Here is a 23,431-nt window from a genome sequence, read left to right on the forward strand (position 1 = left end):
CACACACACACACCCTGATATTTATGCACATTTAAATGTATCAGCATCTACCTAATATAAAAATTAAAATAAGTTATTACTGAATACTAATCTGCAAAGTGCATATCAACATTGCAGTCCATATCTGAGCTTAAGGGAACTCCACAGCCCTCTCCAGGCCGCATTACAAACACTTCCTGAAGTGGGATGAAAAGGCCATGTCTGATATTTTTGTGCAAAGTTCAAATGTATGCATGATGAGAATAATGACCAGATGATAATATTTGGCAATAACAATTCTTGCAAGGCAGTAGCATGTAGTGGGAGAGAGGGGTGCATAGGGTGATAGGGGAGGGCTAGTACCTCTGGACTAAGGTATGCCATGCTCCTTCTGGAGTAGTCAGCTCTCACCTTTGGTCCCTACCTTGCATTCAGCTCTCACCTTTGGCTCCTAGAATCTGTCAGCATGGAACAGTGGCCACACCTCAGGAACAGCCTAGGAGAAGGAAAACTCTGATCCTAAGTCCTGTTGTCTGAGCAGCCCAGGACCTCCATACACACTGGCCAGGCTTGCACCCCAGGGAGGTCAGTTTGGTGCTGCTAATGCAGTCGTTTGACTTCACCCCCAGAGGTGCACTCCACTGTCTCTTGAGACGGATGGAGTCTCAACAGTAGCGGGAGAAAGATCTTGTGTCTCTCAGTTGCCTCAAACGGTAAATTAGCTTTGCATAGATGTTGCAGACAGCACCCTTGTGTTTCTTGACCTTTGACCCCACAGTTAGCATCTCCCCAGCCCTCACTTGTATTGTACATATATGACAACTGATTATACTTTTAATATATCTGATGACTAGCCAATGAAAAGCTGATGCCACAAATCTGTTAGTTTAAGGTGCCCCAAGCTTTGTTTCTCTTGTTTCTTGTATTCTGCCTACTAAGTAATTTATATATTTTGCCTAAGGATGGAGACAGACCTTGTGTTTCCAGAGATGGACAATTGGCCACTGTTATGCTTCTTGTTCTAGCAGGCCTTGGTGCAACATAGCATCTATATGAACATCACTTTGAATGTTTGCTACGCTTCTGGCATACCATCTTAAGACTGTGACCAAATGCAGTCTTCAGCTTTCTGGCTTCAACATCAGCAAAACAAAAATTTTAGCACCAAATTAGTCTGCTTACCATAAAGCCTACTGAAGAGTTCTATAGAACTCAAAAGCTTGCACATTGTTTTGTGATATTTTGATTAGCCCAATAAAGGAATTGCTGTAATGTGGATTTTGGCCCAATAGCCTGTTTCTTGGTGTAGCAACTTGATGCAACTCATTTGGAATTTAGTTCTCTTAATTGTGGTTGTAGTATTTGCTGTTAACATGGGTTTTGAGACACCCTTGATTAAAATAAATCCTATTTGTGCTTAATAGCTTTTGTTTAATATTTGAATAGTTTAATTCATTAATAGCACATTAAAAACAGAGTATTTTAACTCTCACTATTTTATTTGAAATGGAGATAGGACATGGGCTTGTATCCATCGTCTACAGGAGCAGAAAACAGGTCATGCAACCAGTATATTTCTCTACAAAAAGGGTACCTCCTGACCCATCAAGGATCTCCCCTGGACTTTCCCCATCAGTTTTGGGTTGCTGTTGTTTTGCTTTTCTGCTACATTCATTTCCCATCACATTTATAGTATTTGAATATTATATATATGTTTGTGTGTGTATATATATATACGGTGCTTTTTTCTAAAAAAAAATGTTTAGGGGTACTCTAATTTTGACTCAAGAAAATCAGCATTTTATAGTTCAAATCGGGAAAAATAAATACAATAAATTGACAAAAGAACAAAGATTCACAAAATGTTTTGGAGTATGCGTAGCCACAGAAAAAGCACTGTATGAAAATACTTTTAACTACCTTTCACCAAAGGGGAAAGAGCAGTAGACAACAGTTTGAAGGTTGTTTTTTAAATAAAATAAAATAAATCCACACAACACAAACAGTTTAAAATCAACAAATGAGCATAACAAAAGGCAACAAGGCCAAAACACAAAATAAAATCAACCCAGAAGATGAAAAGACAATTCCCAACAAATTTGTTGGAGTAATATGTATAATAATCATGTATGGTAAGTTGCTGCTGCTCTTATTTTTATTTGCTCATAAAATGCCCAAGCTTTTCTAAGTGCTGTACAGACATTAAAAGATAAAACAGGCTTAAAGGTAAAGGTAAAGGTACCCCTGCCCGTACGGGCCAGTCTTGACAGACTCTGGGGTTGTGCGCCCATCTCACTTAAGAGGCCAGGGGCCAGCGCTGTCCGGAGACACTTCCGGGTCACGTGGCCAGCGTGACATCGCTGCTCTGGCGAGCCAGAGCCGCACACGGAAACGCCGTTTACCTTCCCGCTGGTAAGCGGTCCCTATTTATCTACTTGCACCCGGAGGTGCTTTCGAACTGCTAGGTTGGCAGGCGCTGGGACCGAGCAGCGGGAAAACAGGCTTAGAGTGATACAAAAGGAAAAAGGGAGGAAGGTTAATGGCTCCTTACTGCAGACAAGTGAGGGGAGCTGAATCTGAGAGGCGTCAAGTAGGGAGTTCATGCCTGAGGGTTGTTTTAAACCTTTTAGAATTGCCACCACCATTTTTAAAAATGAAACATAGATGCCATCTTTGTTTTCACTGATTTGATTGATTGGTGCAGGTGCTACTTAATTCTTCCTATCGTAGGTTATATGTAGAAGTCATTGAGAGAGAGGCTAGGTGCCTTCTGCAGCAGAATGCAAAAGTGTTTGTAGGTAATAAGCATAGCCATTACTTGAAAATGTAACGGTTATCCTGCTTTTTGGTTCCCCACTCCATGCTTCAGTTTATCATGAGAATATTTTGTTCCATTATCGTAGGATGGAAATGAAATTATTTGGTTAAAATAACTGCCAGTAAGATAAGCAGTGCTGCCATCTCACTATGGATAGTCACTGAAATATTAAGCAGAAACTATCTTGTTTCCTCTGCCTATATTTTTAATCGTGCAATCTGGCTCATTGCTTAATGTGTGCAAACACTTCTGTGGGTATTCTGGATTGGATAGGGTTTTATTGGTTGGGGGGGATACTTTGATGAAAGACACTTAATTTTATGACAAACAGTGAAACGACAGTTGATTTTAACTTGGTGAAGAATACATCTATGCTAACCTGCCCAGTTAGAGTTCTGAATTATTGGAACTGCCAGAAGTGACACTGGGGGGATTTGTACAGTGTGGATGAATGTTGATTCAACCCATCAGTTGAGGTGGGTAGTCCAAAACATTAGGGGAGCATCAGGTTGGCAAAACGAGCAATACATGCCTCTAACTTGGAACCCAAACAATAATAATGTAGACTGTTCTTCCCAGTTAATTATTTTGTTCTTTTTTTTAATTATAAAAAATAAGATCCTTCTCATTCAAATATGCTTCACTTCATGTGAGTTTCCATTCCCAAGTGTGGGGCAAGGGTGAGAATTGCAGGTGCCAGTCTTTTGGGGCAAGTGAACCCTAAGCTTGGAAGTGTGGGATGGTGCCACTCCAGTGAGCCCTGTGATGCGTAAGCAGTCCTTCCCCCCAGTGCCTTTGGGGGCTTTGCTGTCAGGCGTCTCGGGCAGGAGTGCACACTGGAGATTATATAGGCCAGGTGTGTGGGGCCATGCAGCATCACAATCGGCATTCCCACACATTATGCTTGTGCTGCAGTGTTGCTAACCCTGTTTTACATTAGAGGGAACCAATAGTCCATTCATATGTGGCTCTCGGACTGATTTCAAAAGCCCTCTCTGCAAGTAGTTCAAACTTGTAGCAAAAGGAATCTGTCCACTAGGAGCTAAAGGGGTGACAGAAAGAGGGGGACGGTTGCAGAACAAGATGCCTACTTGCATGCAGCACCTGACAGATCACCCTCAGTGTAATTCAGCCCTTGCAGAGAAAGGTTTGCCACCTGTGTTCTATAGTGAGTCTAGGTACCCATTTTTCCTCTCTAAACAGTGGAGATCTGGCTCTTTCTAGTATTCATTGCAGTGTTCTTTGTAACCTGAAAGCTTGTGTCCTTTCTCCATCAAATTATTTTTGCAAATAAAGACACCTTTCACTGAGTGTAGAGGGGAAATGTTAATACTGAGAGGTACAAAAAAGAAGATACTGTAACAGTTTACAAATGCGGTCACAAGGAGACAATTATAAGTAATTCTCAACTTTTCATATTAACTGATTTGGCGGGGGGGGGGGGGCTGGAGTTTTGATTTCCTTCCTGACAGGTGCTTTTTTGTGTTGCATTTCCTTGAGAAATTAAATGTTTCCCTCTCTCCTCTCCTCTAGGGTGATCTTTCTGCTGTTAAGCACTTACTGAAAAGTGGAGCAGATCCCAATGTTAAAGACTATGCTGGATGGACTCCACTGGTATATATCAAGTTTTCTAAACATGTTCATTCTTTTTCATTCTGTGCCACTTTCCTTCTCTCTCTCTCTGTTGCATTTCAAATGGAAAAAGTGGCTTTCAAATGACAATGCCTTGGCTGGTATGATTTCCCAGGAAAAAATCATGCTGAAGCTTTGCTGTATTTTAATTCAGTACTCCAGTAAATCAGCAATTTGGGATATGAGGCAGCAGGCTCATTGGTTTTAGAATAGCATGGTTCCCATAGTTCACAGCCAGAGTCCCATGGATATACCAATCTCTGGTGTAGCCAGACACTTTGGATAGATAGGGGACCCGCAAAGATGAAGATGTTCATTCATGTGAGACTTCGTGTGTGTTGGCTACACATCAGTTCCCCTTCAAAACTAGCATACAGAGATTCCCTGCTCTGCAATTTGTTGTTCCATAAGCTTTCCCAGACTATGGTCTACTTCATGAGATGGACCAACAGGGCTAGTGGGCTCTAGTTTGCAAAGGGTCATGTCACGCTAAAGGCTTTATAACCGTCTGCTTCCTACTACAGTAGTCTTTGTTGTGTTTGGTGTAAGAGATTACAGTAAACTAGCTTTCTAGAACTTCGAGTCATGGGTAGCCCATCTGGTACTCCCATCAGCTGCACTACCCTAATGAATGGTCAATTGTGATGGGAATTGTAAGCCAGCAACAGCTGAAAGGCATTATGTTGGAATCAAAGGGAGAGCTTAAGTAAAAAGTACTTGGTCCTAGGAAAAACAGTGTTGAGTATCTACAAAGGATGCACTGATGGTTTTCGTTAACAACACATGCTGTTGTTATGTTTTCAGATTTTTCTTGTACTGGAAACAATTTTAAAAGGAGATTCGCAGAATTCTTGCAGATATGGCTGGTTGCTGTAAATACATGCAGTCATCAAGGACAGGGAATAGGCCAGTTTGGACATGATTATATCCAGTGGTTTATTATGTACATGAGCCGTTGGATTTCTGTGCTTCCCAGTTAGAGAGGAGTTCATAAGCTTTTAATTTCCAGTGTCAGTTAACCACAGTTTAAAGTTAAGTTGTCATTAATCGTAATTGTGGCTAGTTAAAACAATCTGGTCTCGTGGGTTTGAGGTTGGCTAATTTAACCTAATCATAGTTAAGACTAGCTGCAGTTGTCTTGATTAAGTGTGGAAGGGCAAGCTTCCAAACCTCCTCCTCCTCCTCCTCCTAGCCATGCCAGAGGAAGAAGGAAGTAGAGAACAGGCGAGTCTGAAGGTCACTGCAGCTCATTTCTCATAACAAGAAGCCATGGTTTATCATTAACATCCAAACGAGGCCAATGTCTGTGACAGCTGATATACTTTTGTATTGCATTTTCAAACTCAAGGGAAATTGAGTTTAGAAGTAGTCTGTGTTCATCATTGCTAGCTGTAAAAATCCATTTATGATGGATGTTGTATTAAAATGACTTCATTTTTACTGCCAGACTGAGCTCGTTCACATACCATTCCCATCATTTATGTAACAAAGATTCCTAAAATCGATGACCTTTAATTGTTGTAAGCTTCTTTGAGAGTAAATGTAGTGATTTTTTAAAAAATTCCTTTGAGCAATTCTCATGCATTGTCATGGAGATCAAGACTAACTTTTTAATAATGCAGGTTCTTAATGCTTTCTTCTGTGTTTTCCTCTTATCCAATTCAACACTTAGCATGAAGCTTGTAATCATGGACATAAGGAGGTCGTGGAGCTGTTGCTACAACATGGGGCACTCTTGAATGCGGCTGGGTATCAAAATGATTTGCCGCTTCACGATGCTGTCAAGAATGGACATACAAGTATTGTTGAACTGCTGCTTCTGCATGGAGCTTCTCGAAATGTAGTGTGAGTACATGAGAAATGGATTTATCTCTGTATTTTCAAATGAATGACTGGAGGCATACCATTAGATCCTGGTGTTCAGGAATCTTGGGGAACCTACCACCTTTATTCTGAAGTGGTAAACATGACCGAAGTGCACTGCTTCATCCTGCAGGTAGAATGTTTTCCCCTCTAATTAAAAAAAATCCTATACATAGTAAACCAGGGAGAAAACTAGGCTTAGAACAATGCCGTCATCCCCACCTCAGATTCAGGTAGGTGGTCTTGTTGGTCTGACGCAATCGGGAAAAAATTAAAAAAATTGTCCAGTAGCACCTTAGAGACCAACTAAATTTGTTCTGGGTATAAGCTTTCATGTGCATGCACACTTCTTCAGATACACTGAAACAGAAGTCACCAGACCCTTATGTGACCCAGACATCGTGGGTGAGATTCAGCTAACAAATCCTGGTAGCAGCAAGTGCAAGGACTTCCACTAACACAACAGGGCTCTCCTCCTCCCATACCATCTGAAATTTGTTCAGGGGTGTGTGCCAAGAGAACCCCAGAACAGCGCACAGGGGGAGGTGAGAGGGGATTGTTCCATCTGGCAAGCTGAATTCCTCCCCTCCTTTTCTGTGTGATGGGAATTTGTATTGAGGGACATCTCATCATGTGGACACTTGGCTGTAATCTGAAAGTGTATAGCCAAGTCACAGGCTTACCCCTTCAGGGAAGAAAAACCTGACAGGAAGTTGACTTGCTGGAAGCTTCCCAGGGACCTTTATGTCATGTTATTAGTTTTGCTTAGAGCATTTTTATCCCACTCTTCACCTGGAGAAAAAAAGGCTCCTGGTGTGACTTACAGAGGTCAGAAATAAGACAATCCCTGCTCTCCTCAGACCTGCAATCTGAAAGACATAACACAGGAAGAAAAGGTATGGGGAGAGATGAGGAGGGAAAGCAAACTCCCTTTCTTCAAAGGGAGATGAAAGATCTGATGGGGTGGTTCTGTTTCGTTTCTCTTCCTTTAACTTAGAAAGCCCCAAATGTCTTGCACCTTAATATTGCTTCTTACCTGTCCCTGCTAAGGTACAATATGCTACTTCAGCCCGCCTGTGCTGTCATCAGGCTCCCTGCATTTGCAAGTGCCTGCACCACGAGAGCCAGGCTCTTCAAATAGCAATCTAGCTATTTTAAGAACATCGGGCCTTCAGGTGCCTTTTAAAAATGTGTTTGTGCTTTTCTAGTGTGTTTATATAAATTCTTAGTACTTCTGTATGCTTCTTCATTTCTGATTGTGGTGAACACTGTGCCTGAGAAATGTTTCAAATGCAGGTTTTGAAGTGACTTCTCTTTGTGCTCACCTCTTGGTGTCAATGACCAGCCTGCATTTGATAGCGCGCCCCCCCCCCCCCCGAGACCTAATTTCTCATTAGTGGTCAGGAAATAACTGTTTGGCAATGCCTTCTAAATGCCATATGTAAGTGATAAAGAGCATATATATATTTATTTTGGCCAATAACTAGTAGAGAAGATAGGAAGAAAACAGAGCACATAAAACACAATATAATACGTTAAGTATACTATTAATTGAAGTTAAAACAATGTAAAATACTAAAATACATATATTAAAATGGTATAATTATATAAAAATGTTAAACTAGCATGCTTGGTGGCTAGTTTCCCAAATAGTTGAAGTCACCTGTACTACTTCTGAAACTGGCCCTAAGACCTTTAGAAGTTAGTATGTATTTATTGGTTTGGGATTTACTGATAGAAGGCTGTGTGTTTGTGGGTGTGGGTATGTTTATGCGTGCACATAGATATGTATTTGAAATACAATTTTAGGTCTGAAAATAATTTTAACACAAATGATAGGAATTGCAACATTACAGTAGCGACATAGAAAGTATGTAGGTTGAGAGGTTAAAACGAGTTCTCTGAGTACAAGACCACTTTCAGTTTGCACCCCTTGGAACAGCAACCCTTGGTGCCATTAGCCTGAAACTGAGGGAAGCAGATTGTGATTTATTCAAAGTAAGGTAATAACAAAAAAAGTTTGCTAGGTATGTCTAAACTCTCGGATATGCCTAAAGTAGCTCTCTGGATCCCAACCAGTATAATAACTTGCATGCTTATATAGGCTTTAAGCACGTGCATCTTGTTTTCCATGAGGAAAACCAAAATGTCTATTCGGGAACTTAAATGAAGAGAGCAAAGATTAATTCCCCACCCCCACCCCCCACCAAAAAAAATCTGATTCTGTGAGAAAATGCCAGAAGGCAGATACAGTCATACCTCGGGTTACAGACACTTGAGGTTGCGTTTTTTTGGGTTACAGACGCGCCGAAACCCGGAAGTACCGGAACAAGTTACTTCCGGGTTTTGGCGGTCACGCATGCGCAGAAGCAGTGCTGTGGGTTGTGAATGCTGCGGGTTGCGAACGTGCATCCCGCACGGATCACATCCGCAACCCGAGCATCCACTGTAATGTATGTTTCTCTGGAAATTGTCAAGTTTTAGTAACTGCTTTCCTAGTTTTTTAACCTTTTCTCCATTTAGCAGAGATGTGAAGCTACAAATAGAAAATATTATATGGACCAGTGGACCTATTAATTGCCCTGTTGGCCTAGTTAATTTTTTTAAAGTTAATCTCCTGCACATAGCTAATTCATATTTTATAACTGGATTTTTTTTATGTGTTTGCTCCCTTGAATTTCCTGTCTGTCTTGCTTCACAGCCAGCCAAGTGACGTGAAAAATTAGCTCTCTGCATTTGCAATTTCAGTTGCTCATAAAGGCTTTCACTCAGATGGACTGTCTTGCCAGTTTTTCCCCATGCACAATAAGTTTAACAATGGTAAAAGCTGTCTTGTTCCCTTTTTTCTGCATAGAATAATGGGTTCCATCTAATGCAAGTTTGAATTTGAACACAGTTGAGCTGTTGGGAGCAATTGTTTAGGACCAGATAGTGCTTTTAACAACAAATCTGAAGAAGGAACCTCTTCCCTTTGCTTGGAAACTTTTTGACAATCCTTACTTGTCTTTTTCACTTGACTGTACCTTGCGATTCCATATATCATTTGGCCACAGTTTCTATCCCCTTATGGCCATGGACTTTTGTCTGCTTGTGGCATAGCTGCTACTGAGTTACTACTGTGTGGAATGGGGAAGTATTTTCTGCAAAGTGGTTCATATGTGGTGTGAGTCCATTTAAATCCAGCCAGTGAAATCCCATGAAAACTGGAAAATAAAATGGTGGCCCGGTTCAACTCTGTTCAGTCTGCCCCTAACCTTAGTGTTGTGAGATCATTTTGTCATCTGAATGATCATTCATAGATCCTTACCTATAAATTGCTGTGCTTCAAAGTGGGGTGGCTGGTTGGGTTCTTTCTGACGTAACAAAATCAATGAACTTGTCCAAGAAATGTTTTATTCATAGTTCTTAAAGTTGCTGCTAGTTAATAATATTCATATTTTACCTTCAGTCATAGGCAATATATGCCTTCCATGGCAGTTTTGTTGACTTCTCAGTCACAATGCTATTTTACAAACGCGGCTCTGAACTGCAATACAAAAATTGAACACCAGAGATTCTCCTAGCTTAAGGGGCTACCTCTAGCATTGGCCAATGCTAGGTTTTTATTAGGAAATATATACAAGATATCTCACATAGTAAGTTCACTTTGTGCCTAATTCCTCATGTAATTACATAAAATTATCCTTAATTGCTAAACTGAGGGTTGAACTGAACACCTCATTCTTTACCGAATAACAATATCCTACCATCTAGGCAATGTAATCTTCCTTGTTGGCCTTGTGTCCTTTTCATCTTACATAGATTACTGAGCCTTCATCAATTCTGTAGTCTTATAGGACACAGTTGTTGATAATAAATGTTTTAGAATGATTTCCAAGTTGAAGCAGACTTCATTCCATTGATGTAAACAGGTCTGCTCTGAGTGTGATATAATATTATATTATACTTAAATAAATATAAATATAAATATTAAAGCATGGCTTTGATATTGTGTGTTTGCCTGCTCCTTGCTCCCCTGCCATGACAACTATGTGAGGTAAGGTAAGCTGTGTGTGTGACTGGCCCGAAGTCACCCAATGAGTGACTGGGGACTTGAACCTGGATCCCCTCAGCACCTTGACCACTGCACCACACTGATTCCCTTAATTCTTCTCTTATTATTTTTTACAAAATATTTTGCACGATTTAAATAAATCTGATGAATATACCTTCAACTGCTTGAGCACCAGAGCCTGCCTTTAATCTGGGAGCATGGGCATAATTCTGCTTGTGGGGTCCATAGTGATTCAGAGTATGATCTGAAGGCACATAAGGCTGCTACCTTGCTGAAGCTAAGCAGATGTGGGTCTGGTCAGTACCTGGATGGCTGGCAGCTCTGTATGATGCCTTGGGTTCCAAGGTGGAAGAAATAAAATAAAATGCAAAATGGGTGGTGTTTACTTGGTAAGTGTCTGGATCAAAATGTCTGCTTAGACAAGTGTTTCTCAAACTGTTGTTGGACCACAACTCCCATCATCCCTAGCTAGCAGGATCAGTGGTCAGGGATGATTGGAACTATAATCCAACAGCAGCTGGGGACGAAGCTTTTTCTGTGCTGCTGTTTTGATCCATAGCGATCTTATTGTGAGTGACCTTACCCCTTTGTCCCTTGCCTTTAACCCCCCAAAAAACAGAAGTCCTCCCTAAAGCTTTTTTTAACCCCTTAAAAATGGGGCTTTCCTCCTCCCTAAAGAAAGCTCAACAACTTCAAGCTGAATTCCCCCCAAAACGGGTTTTCCTGGCCACCCCTGACATAAGTGAAAGAAGAGAGCTTATGCTTCTCTCTCTCTCTCTCTCTCTCTCTCTCTCTCTCTCTCTCTCTCTCTCTCTTTCTTCCCCCCCCCCCACCTCCTTCCTACTATGAGGATGCTATAGCAATATGTCAAAGCACTTCATAGATAGAAGCATCATGCCATCTGTTGTGGTGTTAAGCCAGTGCTTTTATATGTAAACTAATATTTGCTTTCTCTTCTGGGTATGTCATCTAAAGTCTATTATAGCAGTTGATGTTAAATATAGCCCCTAAATTAAAGTGAGGCCAAATGACTGTGCTGGTGATTTATACTGAAATAGAGGCAACACGGCAGTCCTTAGTGGTTTGAAACTCCCAAGAGTGAAAAGGATTTTAAGCATTGCTGTTTTCATCAGACACATTTATAATATAACCTGCTCCCATCTTACTGATGTCACTGGAGTCCGGCAACCCTGTGAAATGAGATGTGAGCCAAGTCCTAAGTAAAACTGTTAAGCAGCAGCTGAGTTCATGGGCTGCTTTGTATGCCAGAAGATCAAACAAGTTGGTGGCTGAGCTGGAGCAGATGGCAGTGTGGATCTTTGGGTGGTGGTCTTCATTTAGAGCCCCATGCCTCCAAGCTTAGTCAGAAAAGGAAACGAGATGCAGCCCAGGACCACTTGGGAATGAAAGCCACTTAAAACTCTTGGGCAATGTTCTAGAAAATGGTTTTCCTTTTTCTGATCCAGTGAATACGCTTTCTGTATTTTTAAAGCTTGAATTCCCACCATATCAGAAGTTCCAATCAGTGTATGATGAGTGTGCAAACAGTAGATCCTTGGCAAGGACTGACTTAATTACAAAGTTTCAAGCTTGTGTACCACCTCCTGCTTTTTATGGTGAATGCAGCCGCTTGTTATGCTAAATCCATCTGTCCTAAATTTAGTGCTTTAATTGGGTTTTCATTCAATTTTGCTGTAAACTGCATATTAAGAAGGCAGAAAATATATAGTGCAACTGTTTCCAGATAGTTAAAGAGTTCAGTCACAACCCTTATTTACTTGAAATCCATCTGTCCTTGTTTTATTAGTAATATATTTGGTCACAAACCTGTGGATTATGCTGAAACAGAAAATATGAAATCACTTCTGATGCTCCCAGCAAAGAATGACTCTTCTACTACTACTCGGTGTCCAGAAGTAAGTATTAAAACCTTTTTTATTTTTTTTAAAAAACTCCCTTAAACTGAACTTTGGAATTATGTTTTAAACTTAGCTTTATTGATTGTGTATAATGCAGAAATTGAAGCACTCAAGGCAACTTTTAACAATAAAGGCCACACAAAAACTAAAACAACAGAAGTTAGGTGGCAATCTGTGAAGCAGAAGCATAAAACCTCATTTTAAAATAATAGCCAATCAATAAACAGAGTAAAAAATTAACCAATACAAGGGTAGTAATAATATAAAAGCATATTAGGAACAGGTAAAGTAGCTAAATACTAAGGGGAATAGCATAGCCAATAGCAGCACTGTGAACGCAAGAGTCATAATATTCCACACAACTGGCAAAAGTGTTTTCTTTGCTAACTAGGTCAAAGCCATCACAGAAATGACCCAGTGGACTTTCTTTGGCAATGAATTCCCCCCAAAAGCTTTCTTAGTCCACTTACCGACGTACTGTATACATATGTTTTTAAAATCTTTTTTGGCAAACTCACCCTGAAAGAAGGTACCGTAACTACTTAACACTGTTCCATAGAAGTTTCACCAGAAGACTGCCCCTCTGATTCACCACATGTGGCTAAGCAAATGTCAGTTCAAAAGCCTGCTGAATGCGCTCCTGTCACGGAGCCCTAGATCCCGATGAGGCAGTGGACGTTGCCCAGTGGATACATCACCCCTCTGGCCCTAAGAGAGAGCTGCTGTGGCCTGTCCTTATGCTGCCAACAGCAGCTGTCTTTAGGTGCTGCCTTTTGGGGTTTGGAAAATGGGACCGTGGGATGAGTGTGCTAGCTCCGCCTCCATTCCACCATTTTTTCCACCACCATCAACTCATGGAGGGCAACTGTGTGAAGTGGGGACCCTCCATCATCTGTGAAGGCTCCCTGTATGTTTTGGAAACCTGGCAAAGCTTGTACCTTCTGTTCCCCACAGGTACTTGGAAAGAAGATAGTGCCATAATACATACTCCTCTCTGGGAAAGTATTGATAATTTATATGTCATTTAATGCCATAACAGACAATACTATTTAATGGAACAGTCCAGTAAAGTGGAATAGTGGCTTCATAGCTACTTGCAGTGTTGGTGTGATATCTAGCTACATGCAGACAGTTTCAAAATCACTTACCTTCAAAATGACTACCTAGGATGTGAGAAAGCAAATGTAATGTGTGAGGTTAGGTGCTGTAAGAATCTGCATGAGTTAGATTCTTTTATGTACTGATAGAGGGGTTAGCCAGCTTCATTTTTAAAAAAAGTCCTGCACAATTTCATCATTTGCTTAAAATGATCAAGTTCCTTATGTTACTATACATATATTTATCATTAAATGCTCATGAATGTGTCCTCATATGAACTGGAATCTCCATGAATGGGGTTGCCACAGGTCACAGAACTGACTGCAAGAAGCGACAGCTGGATCTGTGGAGAGCCTAGCTTGTGCTAGACATTCTCAGGGGAGGCAAAATTTATTCTGCTCAGGTCTTTACACGAGGGATGGCTACTGTCTGCATCCTGCCTAAACTGAGGCTTCATGACTGATCGGGAGCCATTAAAAAGGTGATAACACATAGCAGCAAGGCCCAGCCACAGTGTATTTTACAAGAGCTCAGGCATAACATTGCACACAATTATTTGTATTTACGTATACAGTACATGTGAAATGAAGAAAAAGGCAGCACTCAATAGCTCCATTTCTTACATCTTGCAAAACTATTTTATTTTTCTTACCATTGAAATGACATGCAAACTCTTAGCTACATCTATATAGGCACCAGGCAAAACCATTCCTCTTCATTCACACCTTTGTCTGGCTGAGCAATCTATGGCCTGTAAAATGTGTCTGTGGGGGTTGTTATTATTAGTTGTTGTTTTGTGATGTATTTTGAATTTTTATACCGTAAACTGCCCTGCGATCTTTGGTTGAAGGGCAGCATATAAATGTAATTAATAATAATGCACCTTGATTCAGTTACTGAGGACCAGGTAAAATTGCATTGGGGACCAGTCGTTGGCTGTCCCTGGCTTACACTTCTGCCTTCTGGTATGGGTGTATTTTGTCTCATAATTTTATGCTGATTTTCACAGGCAATGGAATCCAGCATCATGTGAGAGACTTCAGCTCTTGCAGTGGGATGTCTCCTTCCTTTCCTCCTCCCTGCAGCTCGCTGCTCTTCCCAAAATCTACTCTGGGTCCCCCAATCCTCCAAAGTAGGTTTTGGTGTGTGTGGAGAAGCAGTAGGAGGAACACAAGCAGAAATCTGTTCTGCTCACTCACAGACACCGTTGAATTTCACCAAGACATTTTCACATATCTTCCTATTAAAATTGTTGCTAGGTTCAGAAGGCCAGCTATGTAAAACTTAAATGACTGGAAACTGACATAAGACCCTTTTTTGTCCCTTTAGTGCTGCTTTGTTAGATTTCATCAATATTTGTTTTTCTGTCTGTTTATGTCCTGCAGTGCTCCCATGAATTATGTTCATGTCAGAATAGTTATTTCTTATTTAATAGAAATGTCAAGTAGAGATTAGTTGCTCCTTCAAAAGGAAAAGATGCTGGCTTTATGTAGGACTTGACGCTTTCCCCTTTTTGTCCTTGCAAAGCAATTAAACCTAAATCAGCCGAGAGAAGGACCTGTTGTTCTCCTTGGAAGTGGTCTTAATCCAGTTCAGCAGCAATTGTTGAGCAAATTGGCAAAGGTTCTGAAAGCTAGAATATGTACAGCATTTAACAGCACAGGTAAGTTTTATGACTGTCTCTGCCCTTTTTATTTAAATTTAGTTTGTTCAAGGACTTAAGAACCTCACTTTCAAAATGTTAATTAAAATATTAACAATTAATTAACGGGGGGTAGTGTTTTGTTTGCTATTATATTATATATTTTTGTGTTTTTATACTTTAAATTTTCCTGTGATTCTCAGCTGAAGGGCAGTATATAAATTTAATAATTTAATAATTTTAGTTAAACAAAGAGTCCTAAACAGCCACAAACGTTCTAATTTCTGAGGACATTTCCTCCCTTTCCTTGTGTTTCATACTGGTCTCTGAAAGTGCCCTCTGTACATTAAGGAGGATATGCCGAGAGATATTAGGCCAAAGTTCATCTCTCAAAGACCTCCTATCTCTGGGCAATTAAAGACAGGGTTTAAAGTGTAGTGGATTTTTCAGCTCTCCCCCTCCCCACACTTTGGGCTGCTGGTGAAAGGAATATTTCCTCCCCTTCTGCACCTCTGGAAGAGCTTTCTACTCATAATTGCCTATGTAGAGCTTTTTATTTAGACCTGGATTTTATGAACTGAAAAAATAAGGGGATATATATTTTAGCTGTATTTGCTTTACAAAATGAGGGCTACAATCTTATGCACGCTCTCTTGGGAGTTGTTTCTGAATAAACATGCATAGGATTACACAGTAAACCCAGAAAAGCTCTTTGCATATGTCTAGTTGGTTCCCATCCTTTCCCGTTTTTGTCATTTCTATGGACCATATTCAACTAAATTGTTGCAGTAGCCGAAGCCAGCACAGTTCCCACGAGTGCAGTGGGAGTTCCTCCCTCTCCTCCCCACCTTCCCATATCTACCCCCAGAAGGTCAGGAGAACCCCCAGAACAGTGTCTTGGGCAGGGGGCAGAGGACTAGGAAATGGTTTCATCAGAAAAGCAGAAAGGCTTGTGCAGATGAAAAAAATCTTACTGCTACATTGAATACCTGAGTTTCAAAATTCCTGTGAGCCGTGCTGCATGTGGGGGCTACTTTTTGGAGAAAGGGAGTGCAGCCCTCACCCCCATAGAGCAAACATGTCATTAGTTGGACGTTCATCTGCATTGTGTCTTGTAGTTTACAATTGGCCCATATGATGCATTTTAAATAGTCTTATAAATGATTGCATACAATAATTGTGTTTTGGAAGGAAGTACTTCCGGGTGAGTATGCTTAGCCCATTCACAATTTTTCCAAGTATGAATAATGATGCCTGTGATAGGATTCTAGTTTTGTTTTGTTTCAATTCTATGGGATGAGTACTTTCAGAAGAAGGATGTACATCATTATGTTTATCATTTATTGATTACTATTTTTATGTGCCGCTGCATTTAAAAACTTGTCTAATAACTTAATTATGGGCTTCTGAAGAGAGATGTTGAAAGCCTCAAAATAATAGCCAAGTTCCAAATGGCACTGTGCGATGGTCTGCTGATGTATAGCAGCACACACACCCCCAAGCCTTCCCCCCAAGGTCAGAGAGATCAACTCCCCATGGGGTGCAGAAAGCAGCCAGCCTAGAAAACTACTGCTCCTCTCCCTGTGCATTATTTCTCCACTCGTGTGTGAGGATGTTTTTGCCACTGAATGGCATTTTCCTATGGACCTGAAATAGCAGCGGTGACTCCTAAACAGGGATCTGACTTGCATCTTACGTTTTTTTACATGATATGTGGCTTAAGTACTGTATTTTTCGCTCTATAAGACACACTTTCCCCCTCCTAAAAAGTAAGGGGGAATGTGTGTGCGTCTTACGGAGCAGGAGGCTCCGCCCAGCGCTCCCTTTAAAGAGCCGCACACACGCTCCGCGCGCTCTTTAAAGGAAGCACGGCCCGGGAGAGGCTGCGTGTGGCTATCCCATAAGCCACAACAGCCAGAGGCTATCCCAGAAGCTAGATCCCTCTTGCTGTTCTGGCTTCTGGGATTCAGAATTTTTTTTTTTAAGGTTTTCCTCCTCCAAAAACTAGGTGCACCTTATGGTCTCGTGCGTCTCATAGAGTGAAAAGTACGGTAGTTAATATTACTGGGGCTTCATATAATCTGTCTTCCGTTTTAGTGACACATGTTGTTATCCCTGAGAATTCTACATGCAGTACTATGAAGTGCATGCTGGCTGTTTTGACTGGATGCTGGATCTTGACATTTCAGTGTAAGTAACCAGATGGTCTTGTGACAAAAAATGTACATGTTTTGACATAAGAGGTAAAGACAATATGAATACATCAATAATGCTTTGAAAGCCTGGGGTTCTTTGTTAGGTGAATGACAAGAATTCAGTGCTAAATGTTACTCCATCTGTTGAAAATGTGTAGTGCCTCCTATTATTGTTAATGGAATGCCACTGAGTTAATCAGAGCTTTTTGCTTGTAAGTAGGGAATGCAGCTGTTAACTGCTTGGTTTATTAGTGAAGACATTTGACAGCTTAAGGGGAAAAGAACGAAAATACAGTGGTACCTCAGGTTACATATGCTTTAGGTTACATACGCTTCAGGTTACAGACTCCGCTAACCCAGAAATAGTACCTCAGGTTAAGAACTTTGCTTCAGGATGAGAACAGAAATTGTGCTGCGGCGGCGCAGCAGCAGCAGGAGGCCCCATTAGCTAAAGTGGTGCTTCAGGTTAAGAGCAGTTTCAGGTTAAGAACGGACCTCCAGAACGAGTTAAGTACTTAACCCGAGGTACCACTGTAATGAACCTGCTGTTGAGCGGAACATCCCAGAGGCTGAGAGCTTTGCTTCCACCTGAGGTTGTTGGCATCTGCCTGTCTCAGGAGACAATGGAAGAGTATGCCTTCAGGAGTAAACCATCAGAGCATTACAGCACATGCTGTGGCTGAGCAGGTTATAGATGTAAGTAGAACTGCTTTTCTTCCTATATCTTCTTTTTTAGCTGATGCTAAAGATCTAACTATGCTGTTTTCAAATGCCAAATGGGCACCACCCCTTTCCATATTAATTGCTCTGTCGTTTTCATTATTGATGTGCTATGACACAGTGAAGTGCAGTTTTTAAGATTCAGGGTTACTCCTTTGAGTTGCTGCCCAAAAAGATTTGGCACACAGTTTAAATGAGTGAAGTTCAAGATTTTTTAAAGAACAGTTTAATTGAACAACATAGAATAAAAATAAAATGTGAAAAAGGAAAAAAGAAAAGGTATACTACATCATTATAAGAGTTAACAATTACAATTCCTTATATGCTTACCTAATAAATAGGTATCATTATTATCTGAATACATATATGTTTATTTTTAACCTACTATGTTTTGTATAAATGCGTTTCAGAGGACATTATTCTTGTCCATGAAAAGTCTATGTTTATAAAACAATCTGTTCATAAGTTGCAAGTGTAGTCATATATTCAATCCATTGTTTAAATGGAGCTGTACACATTTTTTTCCCAGTGCATCAGCACCAGTCTTTTGACCATAGTGTGGTGGTGGTGGTGTTAATAATAAAATTGTTAATTAATTAATTAATTTTGTATATAGCCCTTCATTCGAAGATCATAGGACGGTTCGCAACACAAAAATACAAAATGAGAACACAAAATACATAACAAAACAAACTGATAATTCCAGTTCCACAAACACATTTAAAAAGCCATAGATTTTTTAATCAGCCCAAGGCCTGTTTATTGAGAAAAGTTTTTGCCCAGCACCTAAAGATACATAATGAAGGCTCCAGGCTATCCTACTTGGGGAGAGCATTCTTCTTAAAGAAGAGATTTTCCTTAAAAATATAAAGCGGTATAGAAATGTAATAATAATAATAATAATAATAATAATAATAATAATAATATAAAAAACAGGGAGTCACTGCCCAAAATGCCTATTCTCATGTTGTCGCTCTCTGGACTCATGGAGGGGGCACACAAAGAAGGGCCTCAGCTTGGGTCAGTCATATGGAGAGAACTGGTCCTTGTGGTATTGTGGTCCTGAGCCTTTTAAGGCTTTATAGGTAAAAACCAGAACTTTGAATTGGGCCCAGAAACTATTTGGCAGCCAGTTGGGCCAGGATCGGTGTAATATACTCAAAACATCTTGCCCTGGTGAGCAACCCAGCTGGCAAATTTCTGCACCAGTCATACTGATCTTGACATCAATGAAGTGGGGAACTTCAGGCCTCTCTCCAGTTCATAGATGGAGTGTGGTACCACTTTCAAAAAATGCATCCAACATAGAGTTTTATACTCATTTAATGAGGTATGGATTTACTTATTAGTCCAGTTCTGCCTCTTAATATTCTCAGCTTAGTAAGCAACATGCTACTTTAAAAAGTCAGTGATTCTCCTCCCTGGTGGGAAATGTTAGGAATAACTCATGGGGTCTGATGCAGCTAAGTGCCTGTAATTAACACCATGGCTCCATCTGTTCCCACCAGTCTTTGTTATTAGTCTTCTTTAGAGTCATTACACATTAAAGATTGTTATAACAAATAATTGGACTCCTGCTGATGAAACATTTGTCTAGGAAAAATGGTTCCCCTCTTACTCTTGCTTATTTATCATACCTTCTGTTTGGCAATTGCCAAAGTCCACTTAGACATAACTGAGGAATAAATCTCATCAGAGTGCGCACACAACATTTTATGATCCAATCTTAAGACTTGCTGTGCCAGCAAATAAGTGCTTGGGAAAGGACAAAATGGGTGCTGCTTAGAGACACAACTTGCCTAAGTTTAGTTAAAAGCAATAGGATTCCAGCTGAATCCCTTGGTTTCATCTAGAACCTAATGTTTCCTAAAATACTTTCAAACAGCACAACACTCTTAAGTCACCACATCGTGCCATCATGTCATGGACATCAGTATCTGCAAGTGTTTACTATTGATTTTTTCCTGGTTTGATGCTGAGGAACTCATTTAAACAGTGATTGGAATGCTGAAGCCAGGGCATTAAATGAATACAGTGGAACCTCGAGTTACAAATGCCTCAGGTTACAAACGCTTCAGGTTACAAACTCTGCTTACCTGGAAGAGTTACCTCGAGCTGAGAACTTTGCCCCAGGATGAGAACGGAAATCGTGTGCCAGCAGCACAGCAGCAGCAAGAGGCCCCATTAGCGAAAGCACGCCTCTAGTTAAGAACAGTTTCAGGTTGAGAACGGACCTCCAGAACGAATTAAGTTCGTAACTAGAGGTATCACTGTACTGGGGTGCGGGGAGAGAGAATACATGAGCCCAATGTTTATTATGGCTGACCAGGCACATGATATTGAGTCTGTGCATGATCAGGACTGTTGTTTGGCGCAGCCATGGATTCAGTGAGGGCCAGTAAACTGAGCTTGAACCCTGGGAAGATGGCGGCACTGTGAGTTGGTAGTTCCCATGTCTGGGAGTTTGGCCAGTTGTCTCTTCTGGCTGAGGTGGTTCTTCATCTGAAAGGAGAGGCTTGGAATGTGTGGGTGCTCCTGGATCCATTTTTATCACTGGAGGCTGAGGTAGCCTCTCTGACTAGGAGTGCCTTGTGCCAGCCAAGGCTGGCATGCCAACTGCAGTTGTTCTTAGGCAGTCCTAGTCCAGCACAGTGGTTTATGTTTTGGCAGCCTCAAGACTTGATTATTGCAATGTGCTCTGTGTGGGCTACCCTTTAGCCTCATCCAGAGGTTTCAGCTGGTGCAAAATGCTATGGCTAGACAGTTGATGGGAACAGACAATCACCAGCAGATAGCTCCAGTGTTTAAAACCTTGCACTGGCTGGTCATATGCTACAGGGCCAGGTTCAGGGTTCTTGCCTTGGTTTAGAAGGCCCTTGAGAACATGATACCTAAGGGTCGACCTGATTCCTTATTACCCTGCTTGGTTAATTAGGTCTTTGGGGAAACTACTGTTTGGAGTCCCCACTGGCTCAGATGCTCCTGCACTCAGTATTGTGGGCCCAATTTTAGGGAACTTCCTTCCAATCAAGGTCAGGCATTCCTCCTTCCTGTCGAACTTACAGGATCCTACAGAAGGCTCCATTTTTATTCCAACAGGCATTTTAACTGAGTTCTGATTTTACAATTTTAACTGATTTTTATTAGCATTGTGTTGAGTTTCTTGGACGCCATTTATAGACAACTGTAATTAAATTGTATATGAATTGTCAAAATAAACAAACAAACGAATACATTGAATTAGAGCCATCAAAATATTTTTGATAATTTGGGGATCCTGGAACTGCCAGGGGAAAAAAAAGATATTGAGTAGCAAAACTGAACTAGACCTCAGATAGAACTGAGCAAGATGGGCCTCCCCCCCCCCCCCCCGGCGCTTGTGGGGCCGGCAGCGGGGAGAAGCGCTCTTCTCCCCGCCGCCCGCCTTCAGACCAGGTCCGGGGACAGCGGGAAGACGCACTGCGCCTCCCAGCTGTCCCCGGAGCTTGCGGGGCTGGCAGCGGGGAGAAGCGCTCTTCTCCCTGCCGCCCACCTGTAAACCAGGGAGCTTGCGGGGCTGGTGCTGCGGCTCTCCTGAAGCCTGGAGAGCGACAGGGGTCGGTGCACACCGACCCCTCTCGCTCTCTAGGCTTCAGTGAAAGCCTGCATTCGCCCCATAGGACGCACACACATTTCCCCTTCATTTTTGGAGGGGAAAAAGTGCGTCCTATAGGGCGAAAAATACGGTACTTTTTCTGCTCCCTCAGTCTCAATTTTGCGACAAAGTTACCTTGGCTGCCACTAGCATAGTCAGTCCTTTTTTGGGTGGATGAGCTTCTGCTGGAAGTGTGGCTTCCCCTCCAGTGAGGCACAATGGTTGTATCATATCCTAATCCTCATGGATTTGGATCATGAATCAGTGAACAGTGGTAGAGTATGTTTTGTGATTCCATTATCAACACTAAATGTTCTTAGCATGTGATTAGCTGTTGGAATTGAGCCAATGCTTACAGTTGATTTAACTTAACAAATCAGTGCTTGGATAATTGAATGCTGCAACTATCTCCAAAATCTCATAGCTAAAATGCAGCCATTTTTTAAGAATTTCTTTTTTAAAGAACAAAACATCTTACTTGCATTATGGGCACCAAAGAAGGCTGCCGGTATTATAATTTGTGCTTCTGATCACCTTCCTTCTTGGCAAAAACTCAGCAGTGTGTGAAGCTTAATCTCAACCTGGATGCAGTAGAATAATGTATCCTGTATCCAACCCTTAGCATAGTCCCAGAAATAGTCACAACAGTGAAATAATGGGAAGGAATATAGAAGGTATGCCCCAAGGCAGCAGAGGCAGACGACACTGCCACAAATGAATTTATGTGCCTTTAGCAGTATAGTAGTTACTATACTGCACCAGACTTACATAGAAGCAGGGAATCAGAAAGAAGTTGAACCTTTTGTATGACCTATTGTACTGTTTCACATTGTTACCATCACAATTTGATGTTTTTCTAAGCTGGAAGTTTCTTAATTGCATCAGGTGCTGTAAAGAATATAGCCTGAATGCAGATAATTGTATGGTGTTCTGTGCAGACACTGCTGCTTTCCTGTCCCAGCCACGGGCAGTCCAGTGGTCTGCACCCACATTTCTCCCAAAGCTTTTGAGCTCAGAAGCTTCTCAGCTGGAGCCAGAGTGGGGAAATTGGTAAGACTCCCCTTGTGCAAGTAGAATTTTATAGCCAAGCCAGTTAACCCTTACATTGCTACCATGATTCATACCAGTCCTTTTGCTTTTCTTTGATTTCCTCTCTCCTTGAACAATGTTTGTATGATACGGAGACAGTACTTTATAAAACATCAGTGCATTCATTGCCTGCAAGCCCTGTCAGCTGAGCTGACTCCCACCCTTCCCCATTATGCAAAACTGAATTATTTAAAGTTGATTTCTAATGCAGCGATCCAAACCCATCATCTGTTCAAACATAATTCCTCTTAGGACTAATTATCTGAAGTGCAAAAAGAATCAGTGTGCTAAAAATCATGATCAAGGCCAACTGGCAGGTCAGGAGAGTTTGTCCAGAAATAGAGATCCAAAAGCAAACCTAGCCATCAAGGGTGGGCACTCAAACTCAGGTACACACACTTTGACTTGCAGTTATTTCAATGCCTGTAAAGATTTTTCCAAAACTATTCACCCATCTTTTTTGTTTAGATTGTGTTATGTCCCCTCCATAAATCCCTACTCTTGCTAGTCCTGGATCAAGCACAAACACCTTCACCCTCCATTTAAGGCCCTCTGTGGCACTGCCAACACGATGGCCATTCATTCCCATGTGAAATATCCCAATATCTGCCTGCTTATGGCATTCTCTTCTTAAGCTTCTCAGGTCCCCTTCTCTATCAAACAACTCTGCTCTTTCTTTGCTGTATGTCTCCCAGAGCCACCTACATGATGCTGCCACCTAATCTCTTCCTTCAAATCCTACTTAAAATAAAATAAAAACCCTTTTGTCGAGAAGCTTTTGACTTACC

At 41.3% G+C, this 23,431-nt stretch overlaps 1 protein-coding gene across 3 annotated transcripts in view; it reads left to right on the forward strand.

Annotated features, from left to right (window-relative positions):
* BARD1 (BRCA1 associated RING domain 1) overlaps positions 1–23,431 on the forward strand; it is a 59,539-nt gene that overhangs the window by 32,872 nt on the left and 3,236 nt on the right. For all 3 annotated transcript variants that reach the window (XM_079977938.1, XM_079977940.1, XM_079977939.1), the window contains 5 exons: positions 4,331–4,411; positions 6,102–6,274; positions 12,154–12,262; positions 14,891–15,026; positions 17,103–17,195. In XM_079977938.1, coding sequence (XP_079834064.1) covers positions 4,331–4,411; positions 6,102–6,274; positions 12,154–12,262; positions 14,891–15,026; positions 17,103–17,195 — 592 coding nt within the window. The remainder of the gene's footprint in view (positions 1–4,330; positions 4,412–6,101; positions 6,275–12,153; positions 12,263–14,890; positions 15,027–17,102; positions 17,196–23,431) is intronic.

This window comes from Podarcis cretensis (assembly GCF_951804945.1).
Source record: "Podarcis cretensis genome assembly, chromosome: 1".
Lineage (NCBI taxonomy): Eukaryota > Metazoa > Chordata > Lepidosauria > Squamata > Lacertidae > Podarcis > Podarcis cretensis.